The 16,908-nt window shown below is 36.2% G+C and overlaps 1 protein-coding gene across 1 annotated transcript in view; it reads right to left on the bottom strand.

Annotated features, from left to right (window-relative positions):
- Window positions 1–11,755, bottom strand: part of CNGB3 (cyclic nucleotide gated channel subunit beta 3) — a 161,644-nt gene extending 149,889 nt beyond the window's left edge. The window contains 1 exon segment of the mRNA XM_082363686.1: window positions 1,483–11,755. Within this exon segment, the coding sequence (XP_082219812.1) occupies window positions 1,483–1,593 (111 nt within the window). The 5' untranslated portion in view covers window positions 1,594–11,755.
- Between the last annotated feature and the right edge of the window lie 5,153 nt (window positions 11,756–16,908).

The raw sequence follows: 16,908 nt of genomic DNA, 5'->3' as shown, positions 1-16,908 counted from the left end.
ATCCAGACTCTGAAATTTGTAAGTTGTGTGTAAGTAGCAAATTATAACAGGGCCCATGAGAATTCAATACAGCAGTGCTTCGAAAGGGATAACACATTGCTTGGCACATAGTATTTGCTCTTAGCTACTATGTTCTCCAAGAGAATAATGTATTAGCTATTTTTATGTGCTCTGCGGGAAAATAATCATGATGGTAAGTTGGCATACATCACTGTAATGACTTTCCCAGAGAAAAACACAACAAGGCTAGTTGAAGGGAAGTACCCAGCTCAACATTTGTGATATTCTATAAGTTTTTAAACATATAAATAACTTTTAAAGTGTGAGATTATTTATTTTGACACAAGTATTAGAAAAGTCAAGGGCACTCTCATAAAGAACATTCTCCACTTCTTTCCACTGCAAAAACAGTCAGTGTTAATCAGAAAAGGAAGGCAAATTTTCTCGGGCCAACATTAGGTAATCTTGGTATTTTTTATACTTTAGGCTCATTTAAACCTGAATCATTAGACCATGCTATGCTAGTCCTTGAGGTACCTTCCTGTTTGTATTTGACATCTCTCATCCAGTTCTCTTAGATGAGAAAATAATTCTTGCTCTAAAAATCTTACACAGTGCTTTTAGGTAAATCTAGTGAGCAATTCATGAAAATTGTTCTATAAATAGCTGTAAGTGAATATTGATCATATAATTATCATTTGGACTTAAATCTGTCATAAGAACACAGATTATTAATAATGATGATGATAATAATTACCACTTAGGAATTCCCTACTATATGATTTATTTGTACTGTCTCTAGTTTGTATACCAAGGCTACAAAGCAGGTATCATCCTCATTGTATAGACGAACAGACTTAGAACTTGTGAAAATATTTGTCCAGAGCAGGGTTCCTCCACTTTGGCAATATTAAAAGTTTGAACTGGAGAATTCTATGTTGTAAAGGGCTCTCCTGTTCATTCTAGGACATTTAACAGCATCTCTGGCCTTTCCCCTTTAGATGCCAGTAACTTCCCTACCCCTGGGCTGTGACAACCAAAAATATCTTCAGATGTTGCTGATTGTCCTGAGCACAAACTACTCCCTATTGAAAACTCCTGGTCTAGAGAAATTACTGTTAAAATGCAGTTTCCTAAGACCAGGATGTTTGACATTCTCTATTGGAACTAGATCATATAACCAGTTTAATATTTGAGAAATGATTTCATTTTGGATGATGGTAGAAGTGAAAATCAGCAAGGAGAAGTCTTTGTTTTTCCAAATCATAATAGGGTCTTCTAAACATTTATTATTCCATTCTAAAGCCAATGCATGCAGTATGTATAAAATGATAGGGATAAAACCCAAAGACAAACAGTCCACGACCCAGATGGTAGCAGGTAAAACTGCAGAGAAATCACATATCATAGTGTTTATTAAAATCCCTCCCCAGACAAGAAATGATGAGAATCAAGACTGATTTTGGGACGTGGGGAGCGTACCTGTCTCGTGGGTTGCTGTGGCTCGCTGTTTGGATCAGAACCTTGTTTATTCTCATTGTTCCCTTCACTAGGCTTCACCTTGTTGAATCTTACTGTCAGCGATTTAAACATCTTAAAGGTGGTTCTGAAAACTTCTGTTTTTATGACTCTATGTCTCGAGGTAGAGAAATGTACTTTGTTTTTCTTTTCATTAGTAGACAAGCCAATTAGTTGCTTAATCAGGATTTCGTTCTGGTTAATTCCTAGAGGCAACTCTCGAGCTAGTCAGGGCTTTGGCTTAAAAGCAGCAAATTACTTCTGCTTGGATGTTTCGAATTCTGTTTATGAACTTTAGAGAGTCAAAATACCCCTGTGAATAATTTATAAGTGAGAATTAAACAAAACTCCGTTGTTGATTTAAATTGTTTAAATGATTGTTTAAATGTGATCACATTACCCATTGGTTTGTTTATTTTTCTTTCTTTCTAATTACCCACCCACCTATCTCTTCTATCTAAATTTTGTCAAAGTAATACATGCAAATGATTGAAAAAACAAAATGTGCATGAAGGCATATAATATAAAGCAACTCTCCCAAAGTCCCCACATGTAGTTCTGCACTGTGAAGTAACTACTTTTTCCTTTTTCTGTTCTTCTGGTGATTCTTTTTTTTTTTTTTTTTAAATTAGTATTTTACCATTTGATTAGATTAATGATATTCTTAGAAAATATAGTGAAAAATGAGACATAATGCTTCCCATTCCCAATAGCCTAAACATCCACCTCAGATGCATAATGATGATTACATTAGAATTAAGCAGAGAGAGAGTATTAGTTTGCTAGGGATGCCATAACAAAGTCACAGACTGGGTGACTTAAACAACATAAATTTATACTGGAGGCTAGATGCCTGATATCAAGATGTCAGCAAGGGTAGTTTCTTCTGAAAGCTGTGCGTAAAGGAACAGTCTCTCTTCTTGGCTTGTAGATGGTCTTCTTCCTGTGTCTTCACAGTGTCTTTACTCTGTTCATGTTTGTGTCCAAATTTCCTCTTCTTGTAAGGACACCAGTTATATTAGATTAAGGCCCACCTCAGTGACCTTGTTTTAACCTACCTCTTTAAAGACTCTATCTCCAAATAAGGTCACATTTTGAGGTAGGGGGATCAGAACTTCAACATGAATTTTTGAAGAGTTGCTATTCAGCCCATAACAGAGAGGCAGTATGTTTGATGAATATCACTTTGAGGAAATGTAATTCATTGCTCAGAAGCAATTTGTTCCAAAATTTCTTACAAGTTTACTATTTTCTTACAAATTGCTGAAATATTATGAAAGCTATATATGTGATTACTAGTTTTATAAGTCTAGATAATTCTATTGGATTATTAATTTCATAAATTGTAAAAAAAAAATGTATCTTTTTCCAGCATGAATTTTTTTCTCTGATTCACCCTTTAACCAATAAGCCTAAACTCCTTGAAGGAGGACACCATGCATCACTTATTTTACCCCCACAGCGCCTTTATATGGAGAGAAACTCAAGCCTCTGCTGAATAGAATTTAGTTGAAAGTTCTTTAAGAGATCTGAGAACTCTAGTCCTCACTTATATCTCTGCTTTAATTCAAAACTAATTAAATATATTACACTTGCAGCATTTAAGTTTACGCATTTCTTAATACTTGGCACCACAATATGCCATTTCTTTCACTAATGTTTTCCTATATCTGTGTCTTCTCCCTAAATAGATGGAAAGATCATTACCATCAGAACCTTTGCTCTGTCACTTCTCTTAGTATCACCTTGTCATCTACTATAGTATCCTTTCATTGTATCTGTATCATTTTAAACAGATATGTAGTGTATTCTAATATTTCTTTCACAATTTGACTGGCTAACATTTAGCTGTTTTTGAAAAAATATTAGAGTTCTGAGAAACTCAAAATCTTGTAAAGGTCCAAGTCACCAGAGTCTACAGCAGAGGTCTATGAAATTGCAGTGAAGAATTCCTCTTTTTCCTTTTGGAAGTTCAAGATCAAGGAAGGAGTAGAGGAAGGTAGGATCACAGTCTCTAGGAGAGCCATGGAGCTCTCATTTCCATCCTGGTAGTGACATATCTACTAGATGCAAGGAGATCCCAGTGTGAGACCTTAACAGCATTTTGATTATTAAAATACAGTTATCACACAAGGAGAGAATAGGAGTTGAGATAACCTCTGATTGTCTGCATACCTTAGCTCTACATGCCATCCAGCAATAGCAATAAGATCATTGGAATGGCTACTTTTTGTTGTAAACTAGTTTTTCTTCACAATCCATCTCTTGTAGGTCGAAACATACAAATGTTTATAGATCACCAATTCTTATCTTTAATAGATCCTTTTTCCAGAACATCTCAAAGACCCAGCTGGACAGTCAGGATTCAATGTCCTTCTACAATACAAAATATCGAGTCATAGTATTATCTTTTAACCATTTAGCTTTATAAAAAATATCAAACATTAAAAAAAAGATAAAATGTGTATTTCAATTGTAGAAATTTATTCTGCTCTTTTAAAAAAGAATTGAAGCAATTTATGTAATAGAAAATGCTCTTTCCATGAAATGAAAATCTTTTTAAAGTGAGATATTGCTTACTACATGGAGTTCCAAGGACATTAAAATACTAATGAATTAATTACATCTTACTTGTTTTTATGGATAATAAATATTTTATATAAATGTAAAAAAAGTTACTTTAAAAAAAATCCAGGCTTGCGGTTGGGGGCATAAAAATACTTGCATATTTTGACAAGAATTGTCAATGTTCAGCCCTATTAATTGGTGGAATCTTATTCCTTAACTTGCCTTATTTTAAAAAGTAAAATTGACTTGAATTACTCCTTTTTTCCCCCAGCTTTTTGAGATATAATTGACATGCACCATTGTGTAAGTTTCAGGTGTACAATATGATGATTTGATACACGTATATACTGCAAAATGACTATCACAATAAACTTAAACAACACATCCTTCACCTCACATAATTATCATTTAGTTGTGTAGTATGGTGAGAACATTTAAGCTCTACTCTCGTAGCAGCTTAACAATACAGTACTGTTAACTATAGTTACTTTTGGTTTTTCTACATTGTTTGGTTTTTTCTGCATTGTTAAAAAACTCTGCTTATTCTGTTCTTTCTGTGTGTGTAAATTTGGACCCCAAACCTGTGTGAGACACAAGTTCAACATTAAGAATTGTTAAGGAGAACTTAATTTTCCTACCCAGAGCCCGGACAAACTTCCTTGATGCTCTGTGCCATTGGACAGATTTTTTTTTTCAGTCCAACAAGGATGCACTTTTTTAAGGGAGTCTTGTCTTTGTTTTTGTTTGTTTTTTTAATGGGACCTCTTCTCTTGTGCACTTTCCAATTAAAACGAAAGACTTTCAGCACCAAGACCACCCTCCACACCCTCCACACCAGGGCAGCCTGAGTTAACTCATCTAATACTTCTTCCCTCTGTATTTCTGCAACCTGGAGATTTCCTTAAGATAATAGTTATGCATTTTAGGAAAAGAATATGAAAAAGAATATATATGTGTATAACTGAATCTCTTTGCTGTACAGCAGAAATTAACACAACATTGTAAATCAACTATACTTCAATAAAATTTAAAAAATAATTATGCATTTTAAAGTACATTTGTTGTAGAAAAAAATACAGAGGAAAAAAAATTAAGGAAGAATTTAAATTTAGTTTTTCATATTACCAAAATCATAAGTCCTTTACTGATTTTTAAAAGAAATTAGAAGTTTTAATTTTAGATTCAATCATTTCCTCAAAAAGAAACATATAATAAATAACTTGATTGATTATGAATATAATTTGATTTGTATGTCTTGAAAATACAAAATTACTTTTGTTAAAATATGGGTGTTCATTGTTTTAAAAGGCAAAGTTTTCTTTTTTGTTACATTGTTGCTTCAGAAATAATTCTGAATGAATTATCAAATATGTATGGGGTCATTTTAGGAACTTCTCAGATAATCCTCTAAGCCTATAGTTGATTATATTTTTAAATTTAGGATATAAACATCAAAGGAAAAGTTAACATCAGGCTTGTGACTGATTCTCTCCCTTCCTGGGACCCTCAGAGGAATAAAAGTCCTCATCAGACCTCTTTGTAAATCTGATCATGGTATTTACTCATGGAAAGATACCAGGGAGTCCCTATATATGAAATGTGTTTAGTAGGACATTTTTGGTCTGTCTAGATTGCTTATTGCAAATAAGCCTGCAATTTATGGATTTATGTGACATGGCTGGCTGGAGATGGGGGAAGGAAATAGTATGTAAGCTTTGCAAGGACGTGTAAAATGGAGATGTCCTCAATCCAAACTGCCTTGCTTTTGTGAGAAATACCTTTGCATACTATGTTCAAAAACTCCTTGTACATCTGAAACCAAAGTGTGCCAAAATGCAGGAGAAGGTGGATAGTTTTAAATGCTGTGTCTGATGGCTTTGGGTTTTTCCCAAAAAGGATATTTTATCTATATGTCTGATAGTGGCCTGCATCAATTGAATCATTAATGAAGTTTGGTGTGAGGTAAGCTCTATGATTTTGGGGGAGTCTGCTTTGACAATTCATCCCTTAGGATTTATCACAGGTCATAAGAAAAATGATACAGATATTAATTCAAGCATCTTTATCAATGGCTTAAAGTACTTCCAACATTTTTATTTTTGTCAGTAGATTGGTATTAACATGGGCATTAAAATTACGGATGAATACTTTCACTTTATCTAGATCAAGGGCCTGAAAGTTCAGAAAATGGGCAACTGGAAAGAATTCTAGAATGAGAGATGTGAATTTTAGCTCATTCTTTTTCACTGGATGGATGTGTGAGCTAAATTGAATCTCTTGCCTTAATCTGGAAATGACAAGGTGGGCAAAATAATATTTAAGCTTCCTTCTAACTCTAAATTTTGTGATTCTGTGTTCTGCAGAGAGGCTTTCCAGTGAGCAAGAAGAAGACAAGGGAAAGAAGAGGGTTGTTTTTTTGGGTGAAGTGGCTACTAGAATTTCACCAGTCTCACTCTAAGTTTTTGTGCAAAGTTACTACATTGCTGCAGCAGTGACTGCCAACATGAATAAAAGCAACCATTCTCCAATATAAATCTGATCATGTGTCTAGATGAAGGCCCTCAGTGACTCCTCCTGCTTTTGGCATCATGTCCAAACTCCTACCATGACATTTCAGCCCCTTTATAATTGACCCTTGCCTAACTCTCTTTCATTTATAACCGCACTTCTTCCCACTCTCAGCTCTTACCATAATGAAATTAACTTGTGGTAACTTGAGTTACTCTGCTTTGTCTTACCTCTATCCATGTCTTTGCTCATAAGTACTTCTCCTGCCTAAAATGCTGTTCCACTCCTTGTGAATCTAGCTTAAGCTGGGTATTTTCTTCTCCCGCCTTTTCCCCCTTTCCTCTCAACAGGTATGTATTTAATCCCTTCTTTGTTGTCCTGATTGTAGCTTGTGCCATATGCACACCTGCATTTTATCAATTCTCATTTTAAGACCATTTCCAGATCTCTTTTTCCTATCAGAGAGTAAGCTTCTTCAGGCTGAGACTATGCTTTGGTCACCTTCATATCCCCTTTGTCTGGTTCTAGGTACTCAATGCATGTTGGTTGAATTAATGATGAGAGAATGATGGTTTAGACAATCTTTTAGTTCAGGATTAATAATAAAGAGATTCTCTGTGGCAGAGGCAGCGTGTAAGAAGTGGAGAAAACTTCTCTGGAGGACAGAGATGTTATGGTCTCGTTAACTTTTATCAGTAGTCACTGTATACAAGACTTCGTTTTAGGCTGAGAATGGGTTAGGTTAAGAGAAGCATGCATAAAATAATGGTGGATTTTACAATAAATGGTGTTTTAGATTCGATGAATATGGTTTATAAATGGAACACAGTAATATTTTATATATAACTCTAAATTCTATGGTTTTGTGTCTTTCTGCACATGTATATTTGTATATATCTATACAAATATATGTAATTGTACACATGCACACAGACGGTAACAAAGCCATACTAAAATAAAAAGAATCATCAGTGGCAACTAGTACCATATTCTTCTTGTTTAGTTTCAACAGAACATTATCCATCATAGCAATGTTGTTTGCATTAATCTTACTGATTTTTGAGTTTTATGTTAAGTTTACAAATAGGTTTTAGCTTTATAGTTATATAAAAGATACAGGCAAATGGAGTTTATATCTAGTTCCAGTTTTGAACCTATTTACATCTTATTCCTATAAAATTATTCAAATCAACGATGGAGCATCCATAATAAAACTTCCACTTAATAGAAAACAAGTTTGAGTTCTAATTTTCTTTGAGGGAATCTTTATTGATCAGATTTCAGACATTCCCATTGAAGAGTGATTTTGAATGAGGAGGAATTCCTAGTAGTTCTAAGGTCACAGCTTCCTTTGCTCCTGAGGGGGGGATGGGTTGGACCTTCCTTCCTTCCTTCCTTTCTTTCAGCAGACTCTTGGAAATAAAGTACAAAACCAGCTAAGGTTGTATGGCTGAGTACCTTTGTTGTGCACCTGAAATTATCACAACATTGTTAATCAGATATACTCCAATATAAAAAAAAAAGATTAAAAAAACCCCCAAAACAGCTAAGGTTATATTTTCCCTTATGTCTACCAAAGAAAGTAACATTTAGATATTTTTCTGAGATAATTCTGAATTAAATTTAAATAATCTGAGTATTATTTCAATAGGAGAATAGTAGCCACTAAGTTATAAAGGGAATGACTAGTTTACAGTAGATAACCTCAAGCAATAACTTGAATGGAAACAACCATAAATTTTTTCTCTCCAGTTTTTGGGGGCTGTTCTATTTTTAGGAGAGGATCATAAATTGATAATAAGTCTGAACTTTGACTAAGTCCTGAAAAGTTCACTGCACTGAATACATCATATTTAGTAAGGCAGGGAAGTAGGTAAGTTATGAGCGTTTTTTTCACTTATAAGACTTTAGAGGAAAAAGTACTGGGCACATTGTCAGGTCACCTGTGAAGCCGGTTTTGGCCCTCATCCACAAAACAGAAGATAGAACAACAAGCTTTTAGGATTTGGGGAAGATTACAAAAGATAAGGAATATGATAACATATAAAAGGTACCTGGTAAAAATTAAAGTGCTCAACAAATATTTGTTAATTGAATAAAACAAATCGTGTTTCTGGAGAGCACTAAGATTTAAAATGCTCTGCTTACTGAATTATATAATTTTACTGTGCACTAAACATTTGAGTTCTTTCTGTGTTTCAGGTACTCTGCTAGCTGCTGTGGGGTATATAGAGATGACTCACATATACCCTGTGACACACAGAGATTCTTGAGAAATATATGAACAATCTCAATTCGCCTTCTCTAATGGACGAATGTGAGTCATGTTATAGTAGCACAGAAGAGCAGGTGACCGAGTCTGCCTAGGTGTAAGTGGGCAATAAACTGGAGAGTAAATCTTTGCAGAGGAGTTAATGCTCACAATGGGTTTCAAGGAGGAGGAATTCACTGACTAGATGTGGAAAGATGAGACACTCCAGACGTAGAGACAGCATCAATTAATGAAGGTATTACAGTAAATGGCAGTTAATGTGGACAACACATTGCCCTTAGTAGACATGTAACAAAGCTTTATTAAACTACTGGTGAATATTAACAATAAATATGACAGTGTACACAATTTTTTTACATTAAATATTAGCCATAGTCCATATTATTTCCAAGGGGGACCAAAGACACTGATTTTATGTTCTTTTCATTTTTGTAGGGTTAGCAAAACGTTAAGTTAAAAGAATAAATATCCAAAGAAAACTTCCAAATATTTTTCTTGAGTTAATGACATTGACTATTTAATGATCTATCAAAGTAGATTTATAACAACTTAATTTAAAGAAAATTTTCCGTCATAAAATATATATATAACACTATTTAGAAAAATTTGCCAGTGTGATTTTATGTGATGACAAAGTTAGAGTAGGTATTTTTTTCGATCACCTGTGGGTGTAATGCAACTCAGCTGACATGAAGAATTTCTCCAACTTATGTGATTTTAAATATAGTATTTCAGTGAGTAGAAATGCTCTCTGTTTCTCTGATTATAGTATTTTCATTGCTTCTAATTTATAATTAAAATGCATGAGCAGCAAATGTAACAAATATTAAGGGTAAAAATACCTTCAAGAAATTGTTAATAACTAGTGGCATCTGTGACTATTGAAAGCTATATTGGTTTAGAATGTGACTAATAGAATAAATATTTTGAAAAAAACCCTTATGTTGGTATTTTATAAACAGTAATCAGGTCATGATGGATTTGTTATGTGAATATGGATGGGGTAACTATGTGAAGTTTCCTCATTCTTTTACAGTCTTTTACAAAGTTGATTAGCCTGTTTCAGTATTTGGTTCTAATTATGGACTATCATTGCTTACTTATTTATTTTTTATCATCAAGTGAGCTAACTGAAAGCACTTCAGTTAATTGAACATAATGATCTACTGTTATGTAAGGAGATTAATAGTGCATTTCATAAAGAAGATTGTCTATATACAATTAGCTCCCTAGCTAAGCTGGTTTTAACTGGATTTTTTTGGTTTTTTATATTCTAAATTTATTGGTGATCTAAACAGAATGTTTTAGGAATTTTCGAGCTACTAGGATGTTCTTAATCCTAATAAAAAATACATCCAGCTACTAGTGAGGTGGAGGTTGGTTTATGAATAATAGCTGTTGGTTACCTCAATACTAAAAGCAAATATATTAATCCTTGACCCAACACGAAGATGTTACTACTTTTCAACACTCAAATTTACCAACAGTGAAAACTTTATTGATTGCTTAGGTCTGAGGGATGAATGTAATATATAGCAATTTGAAAATCTTCTGAGAATGATTATTAGTTCTTTATTTAGAAGCCAGAATCCATTTCATGCTTGGGTTTTAGCCTTATGTTTCCTACAGTTTGCTGGATGTTTAATTTGAAATGCCTATATGCATTTCATGATCAATCTACTTAAAAAACGAATTTATCTTCTTTACCACCAAAGCTTCTTCTGATTTCCTGTTTTATTAAAGGCAGTATCATTATTTTAATTTCCTCCCTTATCCTAATTATGTGAATTATTTACTCGTTTCTTTAATTCCTCCTTTACAATTTCTGCTCTTATCCTTTCTACTTCATTCCCATTTTCACCATTGTATCTAAACACTTAGAGATTGCTTTATTATTGTAATAACTTCTGGGTTGGCCAGTGGAAGCTGTGAGTAATGCGTCTGGAGTCCAGATGGTTAGCTTGTGTATGTGGAGGAGGGAGAATCCCACCACTGAAAGGTAATGAAGAGTCCCACAGAACAGTTATTGGAGCAATGTTATCCATATTTTTCTGTAATTTCAAAGAAGTCACTGATTTCTTTGAATATAAGTTCTAAAATTGATTTATAAATATCTCTCATTGAATCTCCCAATGCACTCAGTAGAAATTTAAAAATGAACTTATTTTGAAATAATTTAAAATTTACAGAAAAGTTACAAGGACACTACAGGTAAATCAGTATGTGCCTCATTAACATTCCCCAACTGGAATACATTTTACTACATTTGTTCCCTCCCTGTCTCAGTGTTTCTCTGTATATATACTAATTATCACATTCTTTTCCTAAACCATTTGAGTGCAAGCTGCAAACATGATACCTTATCACTCCTCAGTCTTCAATGCATGTTTCCCAAAGATTCTCCCCTACATGACCACAGTCCAAACCTCCAGATCAGGGATTCCACATTGATATAACCCTGCCCTCCAATCCACAGACTATTTAAATTTTGCCAACTGTCTCAACCATTTCCCCTTCCCTTCCTGGTCCAGGGTCCATACAGAATCATGTGTTGCAATTAATTGTCATGCCTCGGAGGAGCTTCAAGATGGCAGAAGAGTAAGACGTGGAGATCACCTTCCTCCCCACAAGTACATCAGAAATACATCTACATGTGGAACAACTCCTAGAAAACACCTACTGAATGCTGGCAGAAGACCTCAGACCTCCCAAAAGGCAAGAAACTCCCCATGTACCTGGGTAGGGCAAAAGAAAAAAGAAAAAACAGAGACAAAAGAATAGGGACAGGACCTGCACCAGTGAGAGGGAGCTGTGAAGGAGGAAAGGTTTCCACACACTAGGAAGCCCCTTTGCGGGCGGAGACTGTGGGTGGCGGAGGGGGGAAGCTTCGGAGCCCGGAAGAGAGCACAGCAACAGGGGTGCAGAGGGCAAAGCAGAGAGATTCCTGCACAGAGGATAGGTGCCAACCTGCACTCACCAGCCCGAGAGGCTTGTCTGCTCCCCTGCCGGGATGGGTGGGGGCTGGGAGCTGAGGCTCAGGCTTCAGAGGTCGGATCCCAGGGAGAGGACAGGGGTTGGCTGCGTGAACACAGCCTGAAGGGGGCTACTGCGCCACGGCTAGCTCGGAGGAGGTCTGGGAAATGGTATGGAGCTGCCGAAGAGGCAAGAGACTTTTTCTTGCTTATTTGTTTCCTGGTGCGTGAGGAGAGGGGATTCCGAGCGCCACTTAAAGGAGCTCCAGAGATGGGCGGGAGTGGCGGCTATCAGGGCAGACCCCAGAAATGGGCATGAGACGCTAAGGCTGCTGCTGCAGCCACTAAGAAGCCTGTGCGCAAGCACAGGTCAGTAGCCACACCTCCCCTCCTGGGAGCCTGTGCAACCCGCCACTGCCAGGGTCCCGTGATCCAGGGACAACTTGCCCAGAAGAACACATGACATGCCTCAGGCTGGTGCAATGTCACGCCAGCCTCTGCCACTGCAGGCAAGCCCCGTACTCCATACTCCTCCCCTCCCCCGGCCTGAGTGAGCCAGAGCCCCCGAAGCAGCTGCTACTTTAACCCCGTCCTGTCTGAGCGAAGAACAGATACCCTCAGGCGACCTACATGCAGAGGCAGGGCCAAATCCAAAGCTGAATCCCAGGAGCTGTGCGAACAAAGAAGAGAAAGGGAAATCTCTCCAGGCAGCCTCAGGAGGAGCGGATTAAATCTCCACAATCAACTTGATGTACCCTGCATCTGTGGAATACCTGAAGAGAAAACGAATCATCCCAAATTGAAGACATGGACTTAGGGAGCAGAGATATATATATATATTTTCCCTTTTTCTCTTTTTGTGAATGTGTATGTGTAAGCTTCTGTGTGTGATTTTGTCTGTATAGCTTTGCTTTTACCATTTGTCCTAGGGTTCTCTCTGTCCGTTTCTGTTTTTTTTTTAGTATAGTTTTCAGCCCTTGTTATCATTGGTGAATTTGTTTTTTGGTTTGGTTGTTCTTTCTTTCTTTTTTTTTTTAATTATTAAAAAAATCTTAAAATATTTTTTTGTTTTTTATTTTAATAACTATTTTATTTTAAATTTTTCTTTCTTTCTTTTCTCCCTTTTATTCTGAGCCGTGTGGATGACAGGCTCTTGGTGCTCCAGCCAGGCGTCAGGGCTGTGCCTCTGAGGTGGGATAGCCAAGTTCAGGACATTGGTCCACCAGAGACCTCCCAGCTCCATGTAATATCAAATGGCAAAAATCTCCCAGAGATTTCCATCTCAACACCAAGACCCAGCTCCACTCAACGACCAGCAAGCTCCAGTGCTGAACACCCTATGCCAAACAACTAACAAGACAGGAACAGAACCCCATTCATTAGCAGAGAGGCTGCCTAAAATCATAATAAGGTCACAGGCACCCCAAAACACACCACCAGACGTGGATCTGCCCACCAGAAAGACAAGATCCAGCCTCATCCACCAGAACACAGACACTAGTCCCCTCCACCAGGAAGCCTACACAACCCACTAAACCAACCTTAGCCACTGGGGGTGGACACCAAAAACAACGGGAACTATGAACCTGCAGCCTGTGAAAAGGAGACCCTGAAAACAGTAAGTTAAGCAAAATGAGAAGACAAAGAAACACACAGCAGATGAAGGAGCAAGGCAAAAACCCACCAGACATTACAAATGAAGAGGAAATAGGCAGTCTACCTGAAAAAGAATTCAGAATAATGATAGTAAACATGATCCAAATTCTGGGAAATAGGATGGAGAAAATACAAGAAACGTTTAACAAGGACCCAGAAGAACTAAAGAGCAAACAAACAGTGATGAACAACACAATAAATTAAATTAAAAATTCTCTAGAAGGGATCAATAGCAGAATAACTAAGGCAGAAGAACAGATAAGTGACCTGGAAGATAAAATAGTGGAAATAACTACTGCAGAGCAGAATAAAGAAAAAAGAATGAAAAGAACTGAAAACAATGTAACAGACCACTGGGGCAATATTAAATGCACCAACATTCGAATTATAGGGGTCCCAGAAGAAGAAGAGAAAAAGAAAGGGACTGAGAAAATATTTGTAGAGATTATAGTTGAAAACTTCCCTAATATGAGAAAAGAAATATTTAATCAAGCCCAGGAAGCACAGAGAGTTCCATACAGGATAAATCCAAGGAGAAACACACAAGACACATATTAATGAAACTATCAAAAATTAAATACCAAGAAAAAATATTAAAAGCAACAAAGGAAAAACAACAAATAACATAGAAGGGAATCCCCGTAAGGTTAACAGCTGATCTTTCAACAGAAACACTGCAAGCCAGAAGGGCGTGACAGGACATATTTAAAGTGATGAAGGGGAACAAACTACAACCAAGATTACTCAATCCAGCAAGGATCTCATTCAGATTTCACAGAGAAATTAAAATCTTTACAGACAAGCAAAAGTTAAGAGAATTCAGCACAATGAAACCAGCTTTACAACAAATGCTAAAGTAACTTCTCTAGGCAGGAAACACAAGAGAAGGAAAAGACCTACAATAACAAACCCAAAACAGTTAAGAAAATGGTAATAGGAACATACATATCGATAATTACCTTAAATGTAAATGGATTAAATGCTCCAACCAAAAGACATAGTCTGGCTGAATGGATACAAAAACAAGACCCACATATAGGCTGCCTACAAGAGACACACTTCAGACCTAGGGACACATACAGACTGGAAGTGAGGGGATGGAAAAAGATATTCCATGCAAATGGAAATCAAAGGAAAGCTGGAGTAGCAATTCTCATATCAGACAAAATAGACTTTAAGATAAAGACTATTACAAGAGACAAAGAAGGACACTATATAATGATCAAGGGATCGATCCAAGAGGAAGGTATAACAATTGTAAATATTTATGCACCCAACATAGGAGCACCTCAATACATAAGGCAAATACTAACAGCCATAAAAGGGGAAATCGACAGCAACACAATCATAGCAGGGGACTTTAACACCCCACTTTCACCAATGGACAGATCATCCAAAATGAAAATAAATAAGGAAACACAAACTTTAAATGATACATTAAACAAGATGGACTTAATTGTTATTTATAGGACATTCCACCCAAAAACAACAGAATACACATTTTTCTCAAGTGCTCATGGAACATTCTCCAGGATAGATCATATCTTGGGTCACAAATCAAGCCTTGGTAAATTTAAAAAAATTGAAATCGTTTCAAGTATCTTTTCCGACCACAACGCTATGAGACTAGATATCAATTACAGGAAAAGATGTGTAAAAAATACAAACACATGGAGGCTACACAATACACTACTTAATAACGAAGTGATCACTGAAGAAATCAAAGGGGAAATCAAAAAATACCTAGAAACAAATGACAATCAAGGCACGACGACCCAAAACCTATGGGATGCAGCAAAAGCAGTGCTAAGAGGGAAGTTTATAGCAATAAAAGCCTACCTCAAGAAACAGGAAACATCTCGAATAAACAACCTAACCTTGCACCTAAAGCAATTAGAGAAAGAAGAACAAAAAAACCCCAAAGCTAGCAGAAGGAAAGAAATCATAAAGATCAGGTCAGAAATAAATGAAAAAGAAATGAAGGAAACGATAGCAAAAATCAATGAAACTAAAAGCTGGTTCTTTGAGAAGATAAACAAAATTGATAAACCATTAGCCAGATTCATCAAGAGAAAAAGGGAGAAGACTCAAATCAATAGAATTAGAAATGAAAAAGGAGAAGTAACCACCGACACTGCAGAAATACAAACGATCATGAGAGATTACTACAAGCAACTCTATGCCAAGAAAATGGACAATTTGGAAGAAATGGACAGATTCTTAGAAATGCACAACCTGCCGAGACTGAACCAGGAAGAAATAGAAAATATGAACAGACCAATCACAAGCACTGAAATTGAAACTGTGATTAAGAACCTTCCAACAAACAAAAGCCCGGGACCAGATGGCTTCACAGGTGAATTCTATCCAACATTTAGAGAAGAGCTAACACCTATCCTTCTCAAACTCTTCCAAAATATTGCAGAGGGAGGAACACTCCCAAACTCATTCTACGAGGCCACCATCACCCTGATACCAAAACCAGACAAAGATGTCACAAAGAAAGAAAACTACAGGCCAATATCTCTGATGAACATAGATGCAAAAATCCTCAACAAAATACTAGCAAACAGAATCCAACAGCACATTAAAAGGATCATACACCATGATCAAGTGGGGTTTATCCCAGGAATGCAAGGATTCTTCAATATACGCAAATCAATGTGATACACCATATTAACAAATTGAAGGAGAAAAACCATACAATCATCTCAATAGAAACAGAGAAAGCTTTCAACAAAATTCAACACCCATTTATGATAAAAACCCTCCAGAAAATAGGCAGAGGGAACTTACCTCAACATAATAAAGGCATTATATGACAAACCCACAGTCAACATCATCCTCAATGGTGAAAAACGGAAACCATTTCCACTAAAATAAGGAAAAAGACAAGGTTGCCACTGTCACCACTATTATTCAACATAGTTTTGGAAGTTTTAGCCACTGCAATCAGAGAAGAAAAAGAAATAAAAGGAATCCAAATTGGAAAAGAAGAAGTAAAGCTGTCAATGTTTGCAGATGACATGATACTATACATAGAGAATCCTAAAGATGCTATCAGAAAACTACTAGAGCTAATCAAAGAATTCGGTAAAGTAGCAGGATGCAAAATTAATACACAGAAATCTCTTGCATTCCTATACACTAATGATGAAAAATCTGAAAGAGAAATTAAGGAAACACTCCCATTTACCACTGCAACAAAAAGAGTAAAATATCTAGGAATAAACCTACCTAAGGAGACAAAAGACCTGTATGCAGAAAATTATAAGACACTGGTGAAAGAAATTAAAGATGATACAAATAGATGGAGACATATACCATGTTCTTGGATTGGAAGAATCAACGTTGTGAAAATGACTCTACTACCCAAAGCAATCTACAGATTCAATGCAATCCCTATCAAACTAC

This window comes from Balaenoptera borealis (assembly GCF_965194805.1).
Source record: "Balaenoptera borealis genome assembly, chromosome: 17".
Lineage (NCBI taxonomy): Eukaryota > Metazoa > Chordata > Mammalia > Artiodactyla > Balaenopteridae > Balaenoptera > Balaenoptera borealis.
Note: the sequence above shows the minus strand (reverse complement) of the source record. Positions and strands in the feature narration are given on the sequence as shown.